This window comes from Mesocricetus auratus, unplaced genomic scaffold, assembly GCF_017639785.1.
Source record: "Mesocricetus auratus isolate SY011 unplaced genomic scaffold, BCM_Maur_2.0 Super-Scaffold_100004, whole genome shotgun sequence".
Classification (NCBI taxonomy): Eukaryota; Metazoa; Chordata; class Mammalia; order Rodentia; family Cricetidae; genus Mesocricetus; species Mesocricetus auratus.
Genome location: NW_024429189.1, coordinates 34855540 through 34874786, shown reverse-complemented (window position 1 = coordinate 34874786; position 19247 = coordinate 34855540). Strand labels below are relative to the sequence as shown.

Here is a 19247-nt window from a genome sequence, read left to right as displayed (position 1 = left end):
CTTCTGGATAATGAGAGTTTGCATGTTTAGTGTCTACCTTTACTCTCCTCCATGCATGTCAGAAAATGGAGAATAATTGAAAAGTATATTTTGATGTAGCAGAAAATATATGGATATAGAATGTATGATTTTTAACAAGATAACACTGCTGGCAATATTCTGAAGGCTACTGTGTACTTTAGGTAAATAAACCATCATTTTATCTTACTGGTTTGTAAATGTCACCATATTCAATATACTAAGTAGAGGTGGTCTAATTTCCAGAGAAATTGCTGAAAGAATGCCCAGTCCCCGGGCCTTTCTGCTCCTCGGTGATGCATACATGAACATTCAAGAGGTAAATTTTCTAATTCTACTGAACTCAAGTTAAGAAAAAAGATTGGGGGCTGGAGAGATGGCTCAGAAGTTAAGAGCACTGGCTGCTCTTCTTGAGATTCAGAGTTCAATTCCCAGCAACCACGTGGTGGCTCACAACCATCTGTAATGAGGTCTGGTGCCCTCTTCTGGCATACAGGCAGAATACTGTATATATAATAAATAAATAAAACTTTAAAAGAAAAAATTATAGAACTCTATAATTAGTGTAACTTTCTATTAAAGGGAATTTGACTTTTTCATCATGTTTAATATCTGAGTTTTAGTGATTGTAATAAAAGGTTAACTTCCGCAATATTTTTAACATCAAGACTTAACTCAGTGATTTTATCTACAATAGAGACGTTGCTAGAATAATGTTGGTAGTTTCCTCTAAACAGAAAGGTGGAAAGGGATCTACTGACAGTTATAATGACTGCCAGAAAGTGCAAAGTTGCTGTAGTCAGAGTGTGGTCATTGTGGGTATGATTACAATGATGAATATCTGGCCTACTTTCCATCTAGAACTGTTTACTTTTATGTTCTTCAATATATACTGTGTTAAAACAAACTATTCCAAGTTGGGAGGGCTTTAATTTTGGAAATGTTGCTCTTTAATGGAGCCACTTAAGCTGCTTATTAACATTTGTCATTTGTGTCTGACAATGTTAGCCTGAAGAAGCCATAGTGGCCTACGAACAAGCACTAAATCAGAACCCCAAAGATGGAACACTGGCAAGAAAAATTGGGAAAGCACTTATCAAAACTCACAATTACTCAAAGGTAATTGCTTCATAGTGTCAATACATCAAGTTGACCCAGACCTGCTGTAGAGAAGTTTTCAGCAGCAGCCACCTTCTGCAGCTTTTAAGCCCCAGATTCCTGTGTGCAAACTGGTATTTGTGCCATGGCAGATTTTCCCAGTGACTTGCTTTTACAGTACTGCATTTCATGAAGATTGTTTTGACCCTAACATTACTTTAAGCTGCTTCTCAGTCTTTGCAAATAAATACTAGTCATAAAGTCACTCATATCATATCTCCTTTATTACATAATGTAGCATAATCATTTCCCTTTCTGCTGTGCCAGTTTGGTCAAGCTATATGCTTCAAGGAGGTTGTTTGTTTGCTTTCAGTAGGGATAAAGTTTTTCCTTGACTGGTATATTTTTGTGCAATTCCTGGTCATTGTTAAGTATATGTACACCAAGTTGAAAAGCAAATGCTTTTTAGGAAGGCTTGCTAACTTCTAGTGTAATCTCTATGCATATTTTGCCAAGTATTACTTCCTTTATTGTAAGAAAATGCTGGTTGTTATGTGATCTTTGATTCTCTAAGGAAAGCAGCTTACTTCTCTGGCAGCACAGATATATGCCTGAGATTCTTTATGTGCTATTGCTAGTTATCAATATGTCTTATGCCTGGGATATATGAGATTTCTGTGCTTTTAGAGGCCTAACTGCAGTGGACTCTGTCTAGGCAATCACCTAACTGCAATGGACTCTGTCTAGGCAATCACCTATTACGAAGCTGCTCTGAAAAGTGGACAACAGAATTGCCTTTGCTACGACCTGGCTGAGCTGTTACTAAGACTCAAGTTGTATGAGAAAGCAGAGAAAGTTCTTCAGCATTCTCTATCTCATGAACCTGGTAGGAAAGTCATTCTGATTGGACAAAAGTTTTCTTGATAAATCTATTTTATTTTTTTAATTTGTTTAACTTTATTTTATGTGTTGGTGTGAAGGTGTCAGATCTCCTGGAACTGGAGTTACGGACAGTTGTGAGCTGCCATGTGTGTTCTGGGAATTGAACTTAGGCCCTCTGGAAGAACAGCCAGTTCTCTTAATTCTGAGCCATCTCTCCAGCCCCTCTATTTTTTTTAATAGTACATACTTATATATTTATTTTCTTGATATTTTTACATGTGGTTGGCTATATGAATTCACATGTATTTTTTCTTCTTTCAGAACTCAACTCTGCTAAATGGACATGTTTTAATCTAATATTAAGTGTAATGAATATTTCATTTTGTTATAAAAGAACTTAATTCCCAAAATATATAAATTACAATTACTGATATTTAGCTGGGCGGTGGTGGCGCACGCCTTTAATCCCAGCACTCAGGAGGCAGAGGCAGGCAGATCTCTGTGAGTTCGAGGCCAGGCTGGACCGACAGCCTCCAAAACAATACAGAGAAACCCTGTCTCGTAAAAAACAAAAAAACAAAAAAAACAAAAACAATTACTGATATTTAAGCACATCAATAATCTTGACCTTGTGAAAATACTAATTTTTTTAAAAAGAATTCAAGCATCTTCAGAGGTTGCAGAGATAGCTCCATTGCTAAAGTACTTCCTTGAAGAACTGGGTTTAGATTCCTAGCACTGACATTAAAAAAAAAGTTACATAGTGCAGCACCCTGTGCTTATAATCTCAGAGACAGGGAGGCAGAGACAGGATTCGTGTTTGGTGCTGGCCAGACACTGTGACCAAGTTATCTCTCTCTAGGTTCAGTGGGACCCTATATCAAAGGGAGGGTGAAGAGTGGGCCTGACATTGACTATAGCTTCACATGACACACACACACATGTACACACACAAACACATGCATGCAAAAAACGCAGGCATTATAAAAGTACTGCTGATGCATGCGTCAGCTGTTTTCCCATAAATTCTGCTTTACTTTCCATATAGCTAGAATGTGATTAAATATATTCTCTATGCATTTGTTGGTGTTTTTATATAAATGTGGTCATTGTGATCTTCCTTTGCAAAAAATGTATTACCTACTCAGCTATTTTCTCTATATACAATGTGAGGAAATATTTCGATACCCATGCATTCATAACATTTGACCAAATAGCATTAATGTTTTCTAACTTGGTAGTATTTTTAATTTTACTGGTATTGTTGAGCATTTGTTTTGTTTTCCCATATTGGTGCCATAAGCCACATTATAACTAATATACTTATATCTTAATCCTTGGTGTTCACTTACTTTTTAAATTTTTTACATTTATTTACTCTTTGGATTTATAATGTATGTTGCAAGTGTGCTCTTACGTCATTGGTAGGTGTTGAGGTCAGAGAACAACTTGGGGAAGTACGTCCCAGGGATTGAACTCAGTTTGTCAGACTCAGCCATCTTTACCACTGAGCCGTCTCCCCAAGTACTTGCTTATATTTCTTTCTTATTTTTTTTTCTTTTTGGATTTTCGAGACAGGGTTTTGTTTTGGAGCCTGTCCTGGAACTCACTCTATAGACCAGGCTGGCCCGAACTGACAGAGATCCACCTGGCTCTACCTCCCAAGTACTGGGATTAAAGGCGTGCACCACCAACGCCCGGCTGCTTATATTTCTTAAGAATAAGGTGCTGGGAAAACCTTTGTGCATTTAGATTTTTTTCCAGTATTCCACATTGCCTTTTTACAAGGGTGCAAGTTTATTTTTTAAGACTTTCATTTTTAGTAAAATATAGGCTTATTCATCTCAGAGTTTAAAGATTTCTGAAGTAAGTGAAAGCCTTGCTTTCTCCCACTTACCAGAGAAAACTCCAGTTAGCCACCTGAGTATTTCTCTAAGTGGGCCTACTCCTGTCTCTGTTCTGGTGCACACATGGTTAAAGTAATATTCTGGAATCCACTGACCCAGCCAACCTTAGGTCATAAATATTTCAAATAAAAGTTGCTCCTGTTCTGAACATGGAGAGACATTTTTCTTGTCATCATTTCCTAACTAGCACAGTAGATGAGCTATTTATATAACATTTGTATTATTCTGGGTATCCTTAGTAATCTAAAGATGATTTAAATGGTATCCGATGGCACATGCATCTTGTGGGGAAATACTGCATCACATACTTATATAAAGGACTTGCACACCCATGGATTTAGATATGGGCAGGAAGTGCTCTAAACCAATCCCCCAGGTACTGAGGGATGGCTGTATTTATAGTATGCGTGTAATTCTATAGTGTTGAGTGTTATAATTTCTTATAATTTATTATAATTTCTATTCAATGGTTTCAACAAACAGACATTCTCACAGACTAAAAAAAATGAAAATTGAAATCTTGATATGAGTGATGAGATTATCTACTAGTGTCTAAAAGCAAATGCTAGTTACTCCTCAGCTCTCTACATTTTCTTCTAGCCAATTACTATCCTAAATTTTTAAGGTTTTGCTAGCTGTACTTTAACTATATAAAATTTTAAGTTATTATTTACTGTTGAAATCTTTTTTAAGATCAGGCTTTTTTAGTGTAAAGAAATATAGGCATCTATTTAATGTGACATTATCCTTTGCATTCCACTCTTAGTAAATGAATTGTCAGCTCTCATGGAGGATGGGCGTTCCCAAGTCCTTCTAGCCAAAGTTTACTCTAAAATGGAAAGACCCAGCGATGCAATTGCCGCATTACAGCAGGTACAGTGTGTGTGACGGGGTGGGAGGCTGGCTGCAGATACTCCCCGTTAACCTGCCAGTTACAGGGGCTGCATCGAAACAAATGAGGACTCAGTACCTGAAGGTGGCTCACATAAAGCCCTGTATTGCAACAGTTAAGCATGCGTCAGCCTCTGAATTCGTGTTATGACTTGGGTTTGAACTCAGTGCTTCGTGGCTCCACTTACTTCAGTCTTTCAATTTTCCTAATATTTTGTGGTTTTAGAAGTAGAAGTTTTACATTTCCTTGGTTATTTTCCTAAGTAGTGAAATGGCTTTCAGTCATTTTTTCCAATTTCTTGCTTATTAACAATTTTTAATAAGACAGTGAAAGTCATTATTCTATCAAGATAGTTATATGTCACTTATTTTGTCTATTAATGTGTATATTAAGGTATTAATCAGATATTAAGCACTTTCTAAGTGATTTTGCCATTATTTAAAGATGTTTTCTGACATTTTGTTTGGATTTTCTACATGTAGGTCCATGAAAGAAAAGACTGTAAGATTACTGTTTGTTAAAGTTGAGAACACTGCAGTTTTGAAAGCACTGAAGCCTGAATACTACCTTTGTAAAACTATTTTTTTCTTTTTTCTTTTTGTTTGTTTGTTTTTTTTGTTTCTTTTGTTTTTTGAGACAGGATTTCTCTGTATTGTTTTTTGGAGCCTGTCCTGGAACTTGCTTGGTAGACCAGGCTGGCCTCAAACTCACAGAGATCCACCTGCCTCTGCCTCCCAAGTGCTGGGATTAAAGACATGCACCGTCAAAGCCTGGCCTAGAAACTATTTCTTAATTCAACAACTTTAATAGATTTCACACTGACCACTTTACATTTCCTGTTTTGTCAGTTTAGATGGTCATGTTATCAAAACTAAATTTGTTCAGTTTTCAAATACAGTAAATCTTTTGATGGCCTATATGGGCTATGAAAATTATATTTCAAAGTCTTGATATTTTAATTTTATTTGCCTTCTTTTCAAATAGTCATGCAGGGATTTGTTCTTATTGATATTATTAATGAACCACTCTTTTCCTCTCTGGCTTTATTCAATGCTGACTTGTGGTACTTTATTAAGAATAATAAAAAAACAGTTTCCTTCTTAATTGTATGTCTATACTGTTCTATTTTTTCTTTTTTATTAATTTATTTATTTAAACCCCAACTGCAGTTCCGCTTTCTCCTCCCACTGCCTCCCTCCTTCCCTCTGCATCCTGTTCCCCATCTACCCCTCCTCTGTAATCACTCAGAAGGGGCAGGCCTTCCATAGGCTTCATCAAAGCTACCATAAGACCAAGCACGGGCAAGGAACTCAGCATGAGGAATCGATTCCCAAGAGCCAGTCGGAGCACCAGGGACAGCCCCTGCTCCCATTGCCAAGAGTCCCACAAATGGACCAAGCTACACAACTGTTACATATATGCACAGGGCCTAGGCTGGTCCCATGCAGGCTCCCTGGTTGTTGATTCAGACTTTGTGAACTCCTATGAGCCAGCCTATTGGTTTCTGTGAGGTTTCCTGAAAATGTACCTGACCCCCCTATTTCCTACAATCTCCACCCTCCTCCGTCTCCTTAGCAGGACTCCCCAAGAACAGCACACAATGTTTGGCTGTGGGTCTTAGAATCTGCCTCCATCAGTCACTGGATGAAGGAAGGCCCTCCAGTGACAACCTGGGTAGTCACCAATACAGTAGGGGAGGGGACAGCCAGTTCAGGCCATCCGTCTACTGCTGCCAGAGGTTTTAGCTGGGGCCATTCTTGTAGACTCACGGAAGTTTGCCTTGCATCATGTTTCTACCCAACTCTGTCAAGTCCGCCTTTCCAGTCATCTCTCCAGCACTGTCCTCCTCCACCCTACCCCCACCATATCCCTAAAGTTCCCATGCCCATCCACCCCCGGTTCAACCAGGAGACCACTATTTCTCCTTCCCAGGGAGACCCATGTGTGTCCCCACCAACCTTTAGGCCCTCCTTGCTACATAACCTCTCTGGGTCTATGGATTTTAGAATGGCTATCCTTTACTTTACAGTTAATATCCACTTGTAAGTGAGTACATACCATGTTTGTCTTTCTCAGTCTGGGTTTCTTCGCTCAGGATGAGTTTTTCTAGTGCCATCCATTTGCCTTCAAATTTCCTGGTGTCCTTGTTTTTAACATCTACATTTTCTTTATCCGTTCCTCTATAGCAACTTAGCATTTTTTATAAAATGTTACAACTATGAGATGAAAGTCATTTTATGTAAATATCTAATTATTTATCCTTATGAAAATAGCAAGGTCTCTCTCTTTCTCTCACACACACACACAGACACACAAGCTAATCTATAATGTGTTTGTCTAGAGAGCTAAACAAATGAAATGCACACCAACACTCCATTTGTCTTCCTAGAAATTTAGCTGATGCAGAGATAAAACTCAGATCACATAGACTGCATCTGTTTGACATAGAGTACATACCTTTTACAAATCTTTTAGTTTATAAAATCTATCATTCAAATCACAGAGCTTCTGTAAATGGGCCACACTAAAAAGAATCAGCATGAGTGACAATAGTACCAAGAAAAAAAGAAGCTGCCAGTCTTAGAGGGAGTAGGGTGTGGGAGGCAGGAAAGGGGAGTATGGAGTAATGCAATCAGATCTTAATTTTTAAGTTTTAATAAAAATAGCTTAAAATGTAAAAGATATAATCTCTAGTTGTTTCACAATGAAATAAAGATGCAGGACTGACTAGTGGTGGACAGGTTTTACAATAAATAAAAGAGAACTAAAACAGTAATATTATTTACTGAGTGTGTCTATGTACCCAGCTCTGTACTGACAACCTATCTCGTTTAATGTTTAGGGCTGTTTGATATGCAGTGCATCTCACGATCACCAGCATTATTTGACCTGCAGTGCTCACTTCCTGTGTATGCTTCCTTCTTTATGAAGTACAGCAGTGGGTGCTGTGCCTGGTGGAATACTGTGGCCTAGCTAGCCATTCGCAGGCATGGCTTCTGTTGGCGTCCATATCACCTAGGCATCTAAAATTATGTCTTTCACACTCAACTGACCTATTGAATGAGAAACCTAGAAATAGCACCCACAATTGTTATTGTAAAACTCCCTTCTGATGACTCTGATACTCGAGTTTTCAAATTACACTTTAGAGCGAGTCTTTTACATGTACAAAGTAAAAGCTTCTAACTGTGACATGCTACCTAAATTATAAGCCAAAGCAGTATATTTCATTACTGGGTATTGGTTCTAGGAATTGATTCGAAAGTTGCAATGGTTTAACTACATCTCTCTGAAAGTATGTGTGTGAAATTTAAAACTCAATAGAGTTGGGTTTTCTACCATGCGACGTGTTTAGAATGGTCATGGATTAATGTTGACTAGGAAGGACAAGCTTCAGATCAACCTCCTCCTCTCTGCCCGTCTCACCCTCAGTCACAGGGCGACAGAGAGAAGCCTTTGTCTGATACTGCGCCTTGGTATTGGCCGTCCCAGCCTCAGCTACTGAGAGTAATCTCTTTTTAAAAGAACAGAAAAGAGGGCAATGTCAGTAATCAGGTGGATAAACAAGTGTAAGCCGAGACTGTCTCCAAGGTTCTCATCATTCCAGTCCGTACCTTGATGAGTAAAGAAAGCTGTCCTTGGGAAGCTGCTTCTGTTGCAAATACTCTTCTTCCTTTTTCATTTTTCCTTTCTTACTGTGTGCAAAACAGGGTAGCGCCAGAAAGATGGAACACGTTTCAGCACATTAAAAAATATGCATATATATGACAACAGAAATATACACGTGCATACATAACTATATATATTTACATAACCAAATAAATATATATTTATATAATCAAATAGAAATTATATAAAGAGAATGAGTCTTTGCTTATACTATGTACATTGATGGTTTACCATTCTTTGATTTCCAAAAGACTATTGTAACCCTCTAAACAGGTAATTCAAAAATGAAAATATGTTACAAATCATATTCATCAAATATAAATTGTCAACCAACATTTACACAAGAGTCTTTGAAACAGTGTCCTGTGTGCAGTCTCATGTGCGGTGCATTGCAGGCACTCACTATTTACTGAATGTGTTACAGTGAATGACTGTCAATAAATCTTGGTTAGATTTTACTTGTTAAGTACTAAAGAATAGACATTCTCTCCCACTTACTGATGTTCTACAAACCAGAAGTATGAATAAAAAGACAGCTTTCCAATCTAACAATCTGCTTACTATTTCTTATGCTGGTGAGGACACCTCATTCTAGGGTGCCTGTGTTTAGCATAGGTCCATGTTTGTAGACATTGGCAGGTGACTACCCATCAGTAGACATTTAGATTGCTTCAAGGGCTCTTCATTCTGTTGCTATCATTGTTAGTATTCAGGCATCTGTACTGGCCTGTCCTTGGGGTTCTGACAGGATATGTTCTCAGCTGCAGCCACTAAGAGCACCACCTGTGCCTATTCACTATGTTCCCTTTAAAAAGTGCCCTACCCACCTCCCATCCTAATCTTTCTTTCTCTCCCTCTCTCTGTCTGTTCTCCTCTCTCTCTCTCTCTCTCTCTCTCTCTCTCTCTCTCTCTCTCTCTCTCTCTCTTTCTCTCTCTCTTTTTCTCTCCCTTTTTCCTTTCTCTCCCCCTGCTTCCTCTCTGCTCTCTCCAGCTGCTCCTGTCTCCAGAGGCTGGTCTTCCCCCTTCCCTTTCCCCTTTTTATGATCCCTTTTCCTAATTAAAAAAAAAAACACATTGAGGATGCTCTTTCAGCCTGGACACCTCCCCCAGCCTAGGTCCTCCCCCAGATGATATGACAGATTTTGGAGATCCCCCCCCATAGAGGGCCTCACCCTCCCTGGGGAGCAGAGTGGGGATTGGGTGGGAGGTTGGGAGGGTTGATGGGGGGCGTGGGAGGAGGGGAGGGTGAGGGAACTGGGATTGACATGTGGAGCAAGCTTGTTTCTAATTTAAATTAAAAAAAGAAATTTAAAAATATAACAAAAGAAAAGTCTGCTTGAACCTTGTCACATGGCATCTTTATCTCTTGCACCGCTTTTCTTACATTAAACAGTGATTTTTTTGTTAGTTTTTATGTCTTACAACACAGATATTTCTTTACAATGGGTAACCAGTTGTTTTTTGTTTCCATCCCTTCTTTCTGAATAAATCCTTGATACCTTCACAAGAGTGGAAAAGCTAAGTTCAGCAGACTGGTTGGGTTTTGATATTGCTTTTTTATTTTTTACAAAAGTATTTGATTAATTCATAATCTATCAACATGAAATGTAAGTGTTACTGATAATCTACCAATATTTAATTTTATTATTGCATTTCATTAATGTAGTAAACATTTAGCATTTATAACTATTTACTCATAGCATCTAGTGAACTTCCTAATTGTTCCATCACCATTTCCTTTGTGCTGATTTTCCTGTGTTCATCCCTATCACATAAAAAAAAACTTTGGTTGGACAGATACTGCCTGCTGGCTAATTTGCAAGTTGCTGCATGTTTGAGATCTCAATGAGTCTTACCATCAATGCTCACTTATATAATTCTTATTGTAAAATTATACTGTGATATGACCTGTTGAAAATCGCTCCTTTCCCTTTCCTGATTATTTCTCATCTCTTAATGCTTACTGTGTTCTAGGCTCGAGAATTGCAGGCTCGGATATTGAAGCGCGTTCAGATGGAGCAGCCAGATGCAGTTCCCTCACAGAAGCACTTCGCAGCTGAAATTTGTGCAGAGATTGCGAAACACTCTGCTGCTCAGCGAGACTATGAAAAAGCAATTACGTTTTATAAAGAGGCCCTGGTTCATTGTGAAACAGATAGTAAGGTCAGTACTAATACAAAAATTGTAAGTACCTTTTATTCCAGGTACCATCTAATTTGCTCAGATGTAGAAGCTTATAAGACTATTAATAAAGAATATTTGAAAATATGTGCAACAAAAAAAAACAAGTTTAAAAAACTCAATCCTGTTTCTAGAAAACTTTCAGAGTGCATATGGGGCTGGGAATGGAGCTCCACAGTAGACTGCTTGCCTAGCATACGCCAAGCTCTGCGTTAAATCCCTAGTAACGTATGCTTTACACTGGGGGGGGGCTGCAGAGCTGGCACAGCCAGTGAAGGGCTTGCCGCACAAGCATAAGGACCACCAAAATGCTGTGTAAAAACAGCTGGACACAGTAGCACACACTTTAATCCTAGTACTGGCAAGTCAGAGACGGGAAGATCACGGGATTGCTGGACAGCCAGCCTCTCTGAATTGGTGAGCTCTAGGTTCAGTGAAAGGCCATCTCAGAAAATGCAGCAGAAAATGACAGGATAGTGCACCCAATACTGAACTCAGGCCCCCCTGCACACTTGCTCCCACATGTGTACACACACGTGCGTGTACTCACAAACGCACAAATTATAGTGGGATAACTACTATAAACCAAATCTGAAATTTCTTTATTTTAAATATTCATCTATACTTAGATAATCAGTTTAAAGCTATTTTTCAGTCAGATATCTCGATCTAGGTAATTTGATTCAGTTAGGTTAAGTAATGCTGTCCACTGTAGTTTGATAGTTCCCTACTGCTGGAACCGTGAAAGTGGCTATAGTGAGTCAGTGTGGTCACTGCACTGATGGAATAGTCTTTGGTAAGGCATACCCAAGCAGGTGCCCTTTCCGGTGGTGGCTGAAAGGGCAGAAATGCTAGTCCTGGCTCAGAAGCATGTCTTACGACTGTCTACCAATTCAACTTTTCCACTTTATAGTGAGAAAGCAGGGCTAAAGACATTTGCCTGGGTCTTTTCGGAGAAGTTGGTACTGAAATACAGTGTCCAGCTTTGAAATTAGCAAATCCCTTTATCTCTCCACCATTCCAGTGAGTTATCACCTGCTTTTCAGTGTTTTCCTGAAGAGCCAGTAGACATGAACATGCCTGTCGTTTGTCTTCTCCAATGTGCATGACAGTTTTATTGTGATAACTTTCCAACAAGTAAAGTTTAGTCTCCAGACACTTAATTCATTTGTTTTGAAACCAGTTTCTGACTGTCTTGGTTTGCTGCCTAGATAATGCTGGAACTGGCACAATTATACTTGGCACAAGAAGACCTTGATGCCTCACTGCGGCACTGTGCACTGCTTCTCCAGAAGGATCGAGATAATGAACCAGCCACCATGGTCAGTCTGGACTTCTCTGCTGCTCTGGCACTTGAGGTTTATTTTATATTAGAAATGTTCAAAGTTTACCCACAGAACTGTTATTAAATGGTGAGGTGCTGATCATTTTTACTTATGGAAGAATAATGTTTGTCTAACATGGGCACATTTATCAACAAATATCAAAGATCGCTAGCCATACAGTGCCGGGAGTGGTGACACATCCACATTACATTTTGCTTTCCCTTTAGAGCTAGTTAGCTTTTCTTTATGCCTAAGGGACATATTGGACAGGCGTAGCTCTGTGGTCATCCTTCACAAGATTTGTTAAACTCTGACATTCTGGACTAATGTAAGACTTCAGTACAATTGTAGAACTTCTGAAGTCACAGAAGGGAAAAATTAAAGACGAAACCTCAGTGTATCACTAGCTTGTTTCACAGGTTTTTTTCTTTGCCTCCGGGGTCGAAGCTTTTTTTCAGCCTTTAAATATCTCGTGTGGATGACATTGTATGAGGTTCACTCAAGCTTTACCATTACAACTAAGTAGAATGTAAGTCATCTCGCTTTAAAACACATGGAAAATCTCAGCAGGCCTTGAATGTTTTCCATTTAAAATATATGTGACTTAAAGTTTTTTATCTTTTTGTTGTCACTTTACTACAGTGTGGCATGTTTCTACATTAGCACAATAGAATGTTGAATAACCTTTGAATTGAATAAATATGTTTATAATATTTATTTGTATTGTAAAGGTAATAGGAGGTGTGCATTTCAACCTGGTTGCCTTAGAGGTCAAAGGCATTGGGTGGTCCTAGAGCTGGAGGTAGAAGTGATTGTGAACTGCCCATGGTGGGTGCTGGGAATTGAACTTGCAAGAGTAGTACACACTCTTAAACACTGAGACATCTCTCCATCCCTTCAAATATGTTTTTATGCCACCACTTGAAACATTTTATTTTTTGCAAAAAAAAAAAAATGAAAATTTGTGAGGAGAGCAATCTGGTTTGCATGCTTGATTAAATTTGCAAATTTTTGTCCCTCCTATTTTTCATAAATATTTTTATAGTGCTAAACCTTCTTTAAGAGAACGTGCCTTGTAAAAATGTGTGGTACTGTTTTTAAAACCAACTTATCTTTACAGCTGATGGCTGACCTCATGTTCAGAAAACAGGACTATGAACAAGCAGTGTTTCATTTGCAGCAGCTTTTAGAACGCAAACCAGGTAAATGCGTGCTGTTTTTCTTCAATTGTAGTCATCCCTGTGTCTTTAGGTTTTCTTTGTTTCGTTTGCTTTTTTAGCTTACCAGCTGTTCGGGAAGGAGCAGTTGATTGAATCTGACTCTGCTAATCCCACACTTGGGTCTAAGTAGCTCAAGTGACCATCAGGAGAATGCCTCTCTGTTGGTCTCTGTAAATTGTGAGCACAGCCTAGCTTGTCTGCCTTGCATATGGTATCCCTGTGTTACTTTTATGACTTCACCGCCCCAACTGCTTTTCACACTCTCTTCTGTCTCCTCAAACTTGTAGCACCCTTACCACCTTCCTGCCCCTCACCCAAATAAACCTTGCCAATTCCAGGCTGAGAAAATACAAGGAACTGGAAGAGAATTCCATTCCCAGTCACCAGTGCCGCTCCCCCACCCTCGTCCTTCCAAATTCTGATTCCATTCATCACCTACTTTTCCCTGTGCACTGCACACAGCTCCCTGCCTAGCAAGGGCTTAACTCTTGTTTCTTCTCTCTGATGTCAGTACGCAGCCCCGCAGTAGCAATGCTCAGACATAAATTACTTCATAGTCTCCTGACTCACTTTGCCCAGACCTGCCTGTATCTCCTACACGTCTCCGTCATGGCTGTCCTGCCCTTTCTACTTCCCATGCCGCATGCTGTTTTCATCCTCCCTCAAGCTGTTCCCATTCCGTATTGCTATGCAGAGATTATCCCATCTTACTTAAAGTGCAGACTTTGCTTCCTCATGAGTAGATTTAAGTTATGCTTGACCATACTGCCCTCACACATTAGAGTTTCCTCTACAAGCTTTAGAGCAGCCCTTATTTTCTCTGACCTAGATTTCTGTTCCTCAACCCCAGCATTGGTTGCAAACAGTTGATAGTTACTGAGTTGGTAGACTGGCTGCTTTGGAGCTTTTCTAAACAAACGTGTGTCTTCTTTTTTACAAGTGTATAATAATTGTACAAAGTAAGAGGTTTCCCGTGGCATCTTCCTATATGTATGTACTGTGAGTCCATTATGTTCATTTCCATTAACCCCTTCCATCCCTCTCCCTGTTACTCTCATCCCTTCCTCTCTCAAGAGCATCACTCTTACTTGTGTGATTGGTTTAAATGTGTTTCTATGCTTGTATATGTGAGAAAGATGGGGTGGGCATATGTGGACACCAGAGGAAAACTTTGAGCATCAGTCTCAGGAAGCTACCCAACTCTTTAGAGACAGACGAAGTGTCTCATTGGACTAGAGCTCATGGATCAGGCTGGAGTGAAAGGCCAGTAAGGTCTAGGGACCACCTCTCTCAGTCTTCCTAGCACGGGTATTATAGGCGGGTGCCATCATATTTGCATTTTTACATGAGTTTTAGAGATCTGAGGTATGTCCCCATCCCCTACTTTTGTGTCTTTTTTTTAATCTATTTATAATTTCAGTATAAGGACATTGTAATCCAGCAATACTGCAAGACATGAATCCAACCCCTGAGGCTTTATGTAGATTTTTCCCCTTTTTGCCTATCATATATACTGTCTTCCTTCTTTTTCCCTCTTTCTCACTGTGTTATGTAGACTACATAATCCTTGAGAGAGCTTTAGGCAATGTGTTATGCACTGAATGCCTTGCCCAGGACTACAAGGGCTCTAGCTCCAAAACTTCCCATGCTAAGTCAAAGTGGCATGAACTGATCACCCTAATCCATACCACATTGTCAATAAATACTTCCTTGTTACTTAAGAGTATTTGCAAGTCAGGAGTTTTGGCACTTGACTTTAATCCCATCACTCAGGAGGCAGAGGCAGGCAAATCTCTGTGAGTTCAAGCACAGCCTGGTCTACAAAGTGAGTTCTGGGACAGCCAATGCTATTATTCAGAAAAACCCTCTCTCAAAAACAAACAAACAAAAACAGAACAAGCAAAAAATGCTAATATACATGAGTATATGTATATATAGTTTATATATTTGTCTTCTCTGTTAGACTGTATTAGACACAAGCCAGACATGTAGCACAGAGTCAATGATTATTGATTGAATGGGTCTGTGAATGACAGGATATGAGTAGACAGGGAACAGAATTCTCTTCTGGCTGCTCATATTTTCCTAGTCAGATAGCAGTGAAGTTTTTAGGTGAGAGTAGAAAATGTTGTTTAAGTGAGTGAATTCATTAGAGAATGCATTGATTGCATCATTCCTCTAGTATTTGGTGAATGGATTCACGTCAGTACTTAAACTTACTAAATTTTTATTAAAACTTTTGTCCACATGACCTTTGTTCTTCATAACATATGCCTTATTATCACAGGTCTTTATTTGGACTGACAGCTCCAGAATAATGACACAGAAACGTTTATTAATTATGAAAGCTTGACCGTAGTGTAGGCTTGTTCACAACTAGCCCTGAATACTTAAATTAACCCATTGACTTTAATCTGCCATGTGGCTCATTACCTCTCGTCAGTACTGTACTTTGAATGTGGCCAGTGAATCTTCCACACCTATGAGTCCTTCCCAGAGTTCCTATCTCTCTCTGGAAGTCCCTCCTATCCTCTCCTTCCTAGCTATTGGCTATTCAGCTCTTTATTAAACCAATCACAAGGTGCCATAGGCAGGTAAGGTAAAACAGAGACACACCTTCACACAGTGTGCTAAAAAGTTATCCCAACATTTTATTCCTGGTAGCATGAACTTCAGCTATTTACAAATTTGTGTAATTTCTTCTAAAGCATACTCATACACAATGATAGTATGTACACATTGTTGATCATCACCAGTACCATAACTTAGCTGTATTTAGCTTGTTTTAGAAATGTACTGTCCAAGAGCTGAAGTGATGGTGTAGTTGTTAAGGACATTGGGTTCCCAAAACCCGTGTCACATAGCTAATCACCTGTAAACTCCAGTTCCAGAGAATCTGATGCCTGTAGCCTGGAAGACACCTGCCTCGGGTGTATACTCGTGTACACACACACACACACACACACACACACAAAGATAAAATACTTGTAAAAAATGTAACTGTCCAATTTTATTGCTAATTGAAAATACTTTTTACAATTGTAACTCTGCTATCAAACTCTGCTATTGTATCTCGTCTCAAATTTTCCCAATCATCTTGACGTTTCTCCCAGTTCCATCAGCTTGCTTGCTAAGTAACACACTGCTGTACTTAATACCCTATAACCTCACCTGTTCTTGGAACCCTGGGCTCTTGCTGCTGTCATCAAATCAATACTCAAAGCTACCCCTTTGCTCAAAGTAGGTCATGCTTCAGAGGAAACCCTAAAATTGCAGCATGATTTTAATGATATCATGGCCTGTGTTGGCCTTCTGCTTATATTTTCATTCCTCTTCCTGCTTTTAAGTAACATCAAGGTTGCCATACTCCCTGGGCTGTACTCTGCTCTGTATGTGGAGGTACCATCAGCTACTGGGAATGCCTTTGTCAGCCTAGCAGTGCTGGCCCCATCCTTGAGGCTACTCAAAGGTCAGCTCTTTGAGGAGAGCACACCTGACTTCTCTGGTACTATCCTGCACTCCACATCTCCCTTTCATTATTTTGATATCTTTGCACTGTTCATCAATAAAAAAATTTACCAGATGCTATTTTTACTTCATGATATATTGCCATTTTTAAATATTCAAACACTCATTCTTTCAAATGTCAAGGCCGATGAAAAGATGACCCAATGTAGTTTAGGCTTTCTGTGGTCATTACTTTAGCTAATGAATACATTTCAGCAGTACTAGAAGGAGAGACTCTTTCAAGAAACTGGCTTCCCAGTGCTGAGTGTGATTATGAATCCTATTGTACAAGGACTTGTAAATGTAGCTAGTCATACTGGAAGCTTATAAATCTCCTTCCTACTTTCATTTGATTTAATTTCTGCAATGCTCTGAAGGTTGATGCTATATTCACTTTAAGAAAAATGAGTCATTTTTATGTAGAGATAATTTAATTTACTTGTCTTTACACCACTAAGAGAAAATGCCAATTTTGAATTCCCTTTTCCTAAATCTCTGTTCTTTATAATGACATCACAAGGCAGGGTAAACAAAATCTAGAGACTTCAAAATTGAACTTTAGAGAGGGCAAAGGATTTGATTGCTTTCACATATATAACTGAATAAATGCACACCTCCAGAGTTCTTTTCTTAATTTTTTATTCTGACAAAATGTGTAACATAAAAATTTATCATCTTAACCATTTTTTCTTTTTTTAACGTTTGTTTATTTTATGTATAAGCACTCTATCTTCATGTATGACTTTATATCAGATCCCACTGTAGATGATTTGAGCCACCATGTGGGTGCTGGGAATTGAACTCAGGACCTCTGGAGGAACATCAGTCTTAACTATTCTGAGGCAGACAGTTCAGTGGCATTAGTCTGCTGACATTGTTGTGTAAGCAGTGGTTATAAATCCCCAGAACTTGTGTAATCTTTCTACACTGTAACTCTGACCAGTTCCCCTCTACCTCTTTGCTCTGCTGACAGTCTCCATTTTGCTGTCTTTCTGTGATTCTTAGCAAGTCCGGGTGGCTGATAGCATTTGTCCATGTGTCTTGCTTATTTTACCTAGCATAGTCTTCAGTTCATCCCTGTTATGCTAAGAGTTTGCTTATGTCAGATTTATCTGTCATCTTTAATGGGCACACAGGCAGTTCTCCTTGATGACTGCTGTGGATATGTGCACAAACACTTGTTTGTGGCTTTATTCGGTGCTCCAGGCATGGTCTCATAAGAGTACTGATACACCATATAATACTGTATCTTTATTTTTAAAAATTGGAATTGAGGATAATTTATTTTAAAAATTGGGGCTATGTTTGTTTGCTCATTTAGGTACTTTAGTCCAGCGAATTCACTCTAAGAAAGTCCTCACAGTAATGTAAGAATTTTAACAAATTCCTTCTGAGTCCTATGATAATTGAAACATGGGGCCTTACCATCTAAAAACAGAGTCCCAGGGAAATTACCTAATAATTTAATGGACTGTTAGGCAGCTGTTAAAATCAAAGCACTGAAGGCCACTCTGTGACAATTGGGAAACAGGGTTTAGTCTTGAGTCAAAATAAAAACCCAAAGTGTCAGCCAAATATTATTTGCAAGTAATTGACTATTAGTCATGAGTATATGACTTTCCTCACCTCTGTGTCATGAGATTGAGTCATTTTTTCTTCTCTACACACAATTTTGTATATTTTTCCTTCCTTTGATGTTCATGAATCTTGGTCAAAATCATCCTCAAATCCTAGTACATTACTGATAAGGGAAAACTAGAAGGAACTTAGTAGAAAGTTATACTGGAAACCTGAGAACTGAATTAATTATTTCCTCTGGGAAAAGGTGAAATCAGATTAAAATCCTGGGACTAATATGGTAAGGCTGTAGTATGATCCACTAAGTCTAGTCTAATATTTCACATGTTTAATAAATTCTAGAATAAAGCTTGTGATTGCCTGCCTCAATCACTGGCACACACTTCTGTTACCGCCTCCCACCTGCAAGCAGGAAAAGAGCCTCAGAAACCATGGTCAATCCATCTTCCTGAGTTTAGGTGACCTAAATGAGATGTGTGTTTCTAGAAGGTTTGACTCAAGGAAAATCGAAAAGTAGTAGCAAAATGAACCTTTTTCTAGACTTGCCTGTATTACACTTTCTTCACAGTAACCAGCCTAGTGAAACAGGTATCATTTGATAGATGATCAAGGCTATACATCTCATTAGGAAGTTATACCACATAAAACAGTCGTTTGATTATTATGTTGTGTTTCATTTGAAGTAAATTGTACATTAATAAAGTAGAATTATTGCCATCAGAACAAATGTCTGAACATGTTTCTATATTTGAAATACTGCTTGTTTCTAGATAATTTTATGACTTTGTCTCGTTTGATTGATCTCCTGAGAAGATGTGGGAAACTTGAGGATGTTCCGAGATTTTTTTCAATGGCTGAGAAACACAATTCCAGAACAAAATTGGAGCCAGGATATCAGTACTGTAAAGGATTACATTTTTGGTAAATCTATTGGCAGATAAATCTTACATCATAATGATTTCTCCCTGTA

At 38.8% G+C, this 19247-nt stretch overlaps 1 protein-coding gene across 3 annotated transcripts in view; it reads left to right on the top strand.

Annotated features, from left to right (window-relative positions):
* Ttc21b (tetratricopeptide repeat domain 21B) overlaps positions 1–19247 on the top strand; it is a 76315-nt gene that overhangs the window by 33208 nt on the left and 23860 nt on the right. For all 3 annotated transcript variants that reach the window (XM_005065180.4, XM_040745486.1, XM_040745487.1), the window contains 8 exons: positions 265–337; positions 1027–1137; positions 1864–2002; positions 4672–4778; positions 10441–10629; positions 11859–11969; positions 13093–13174; positions 19048–19198. In XM_005065180.4, coding sequence (XP_005065237.1) covers positions 265–337; positions 1027–1137; positions 1864–2002; positions 4672–4778; positions 10441–10629; positions 11859–11969; positions 13093–13174; positions 19048–19198 — 963 coding nt within the window. The remainder of the gene's footprint in view (positions 1–264; positions 338–1026; positions 1138–1863; positions 2003–4671; positions 4779–10440; positions 10630–11858; positions 11970–13092; positions 13175–19047; positions 19199–19247) is intronic.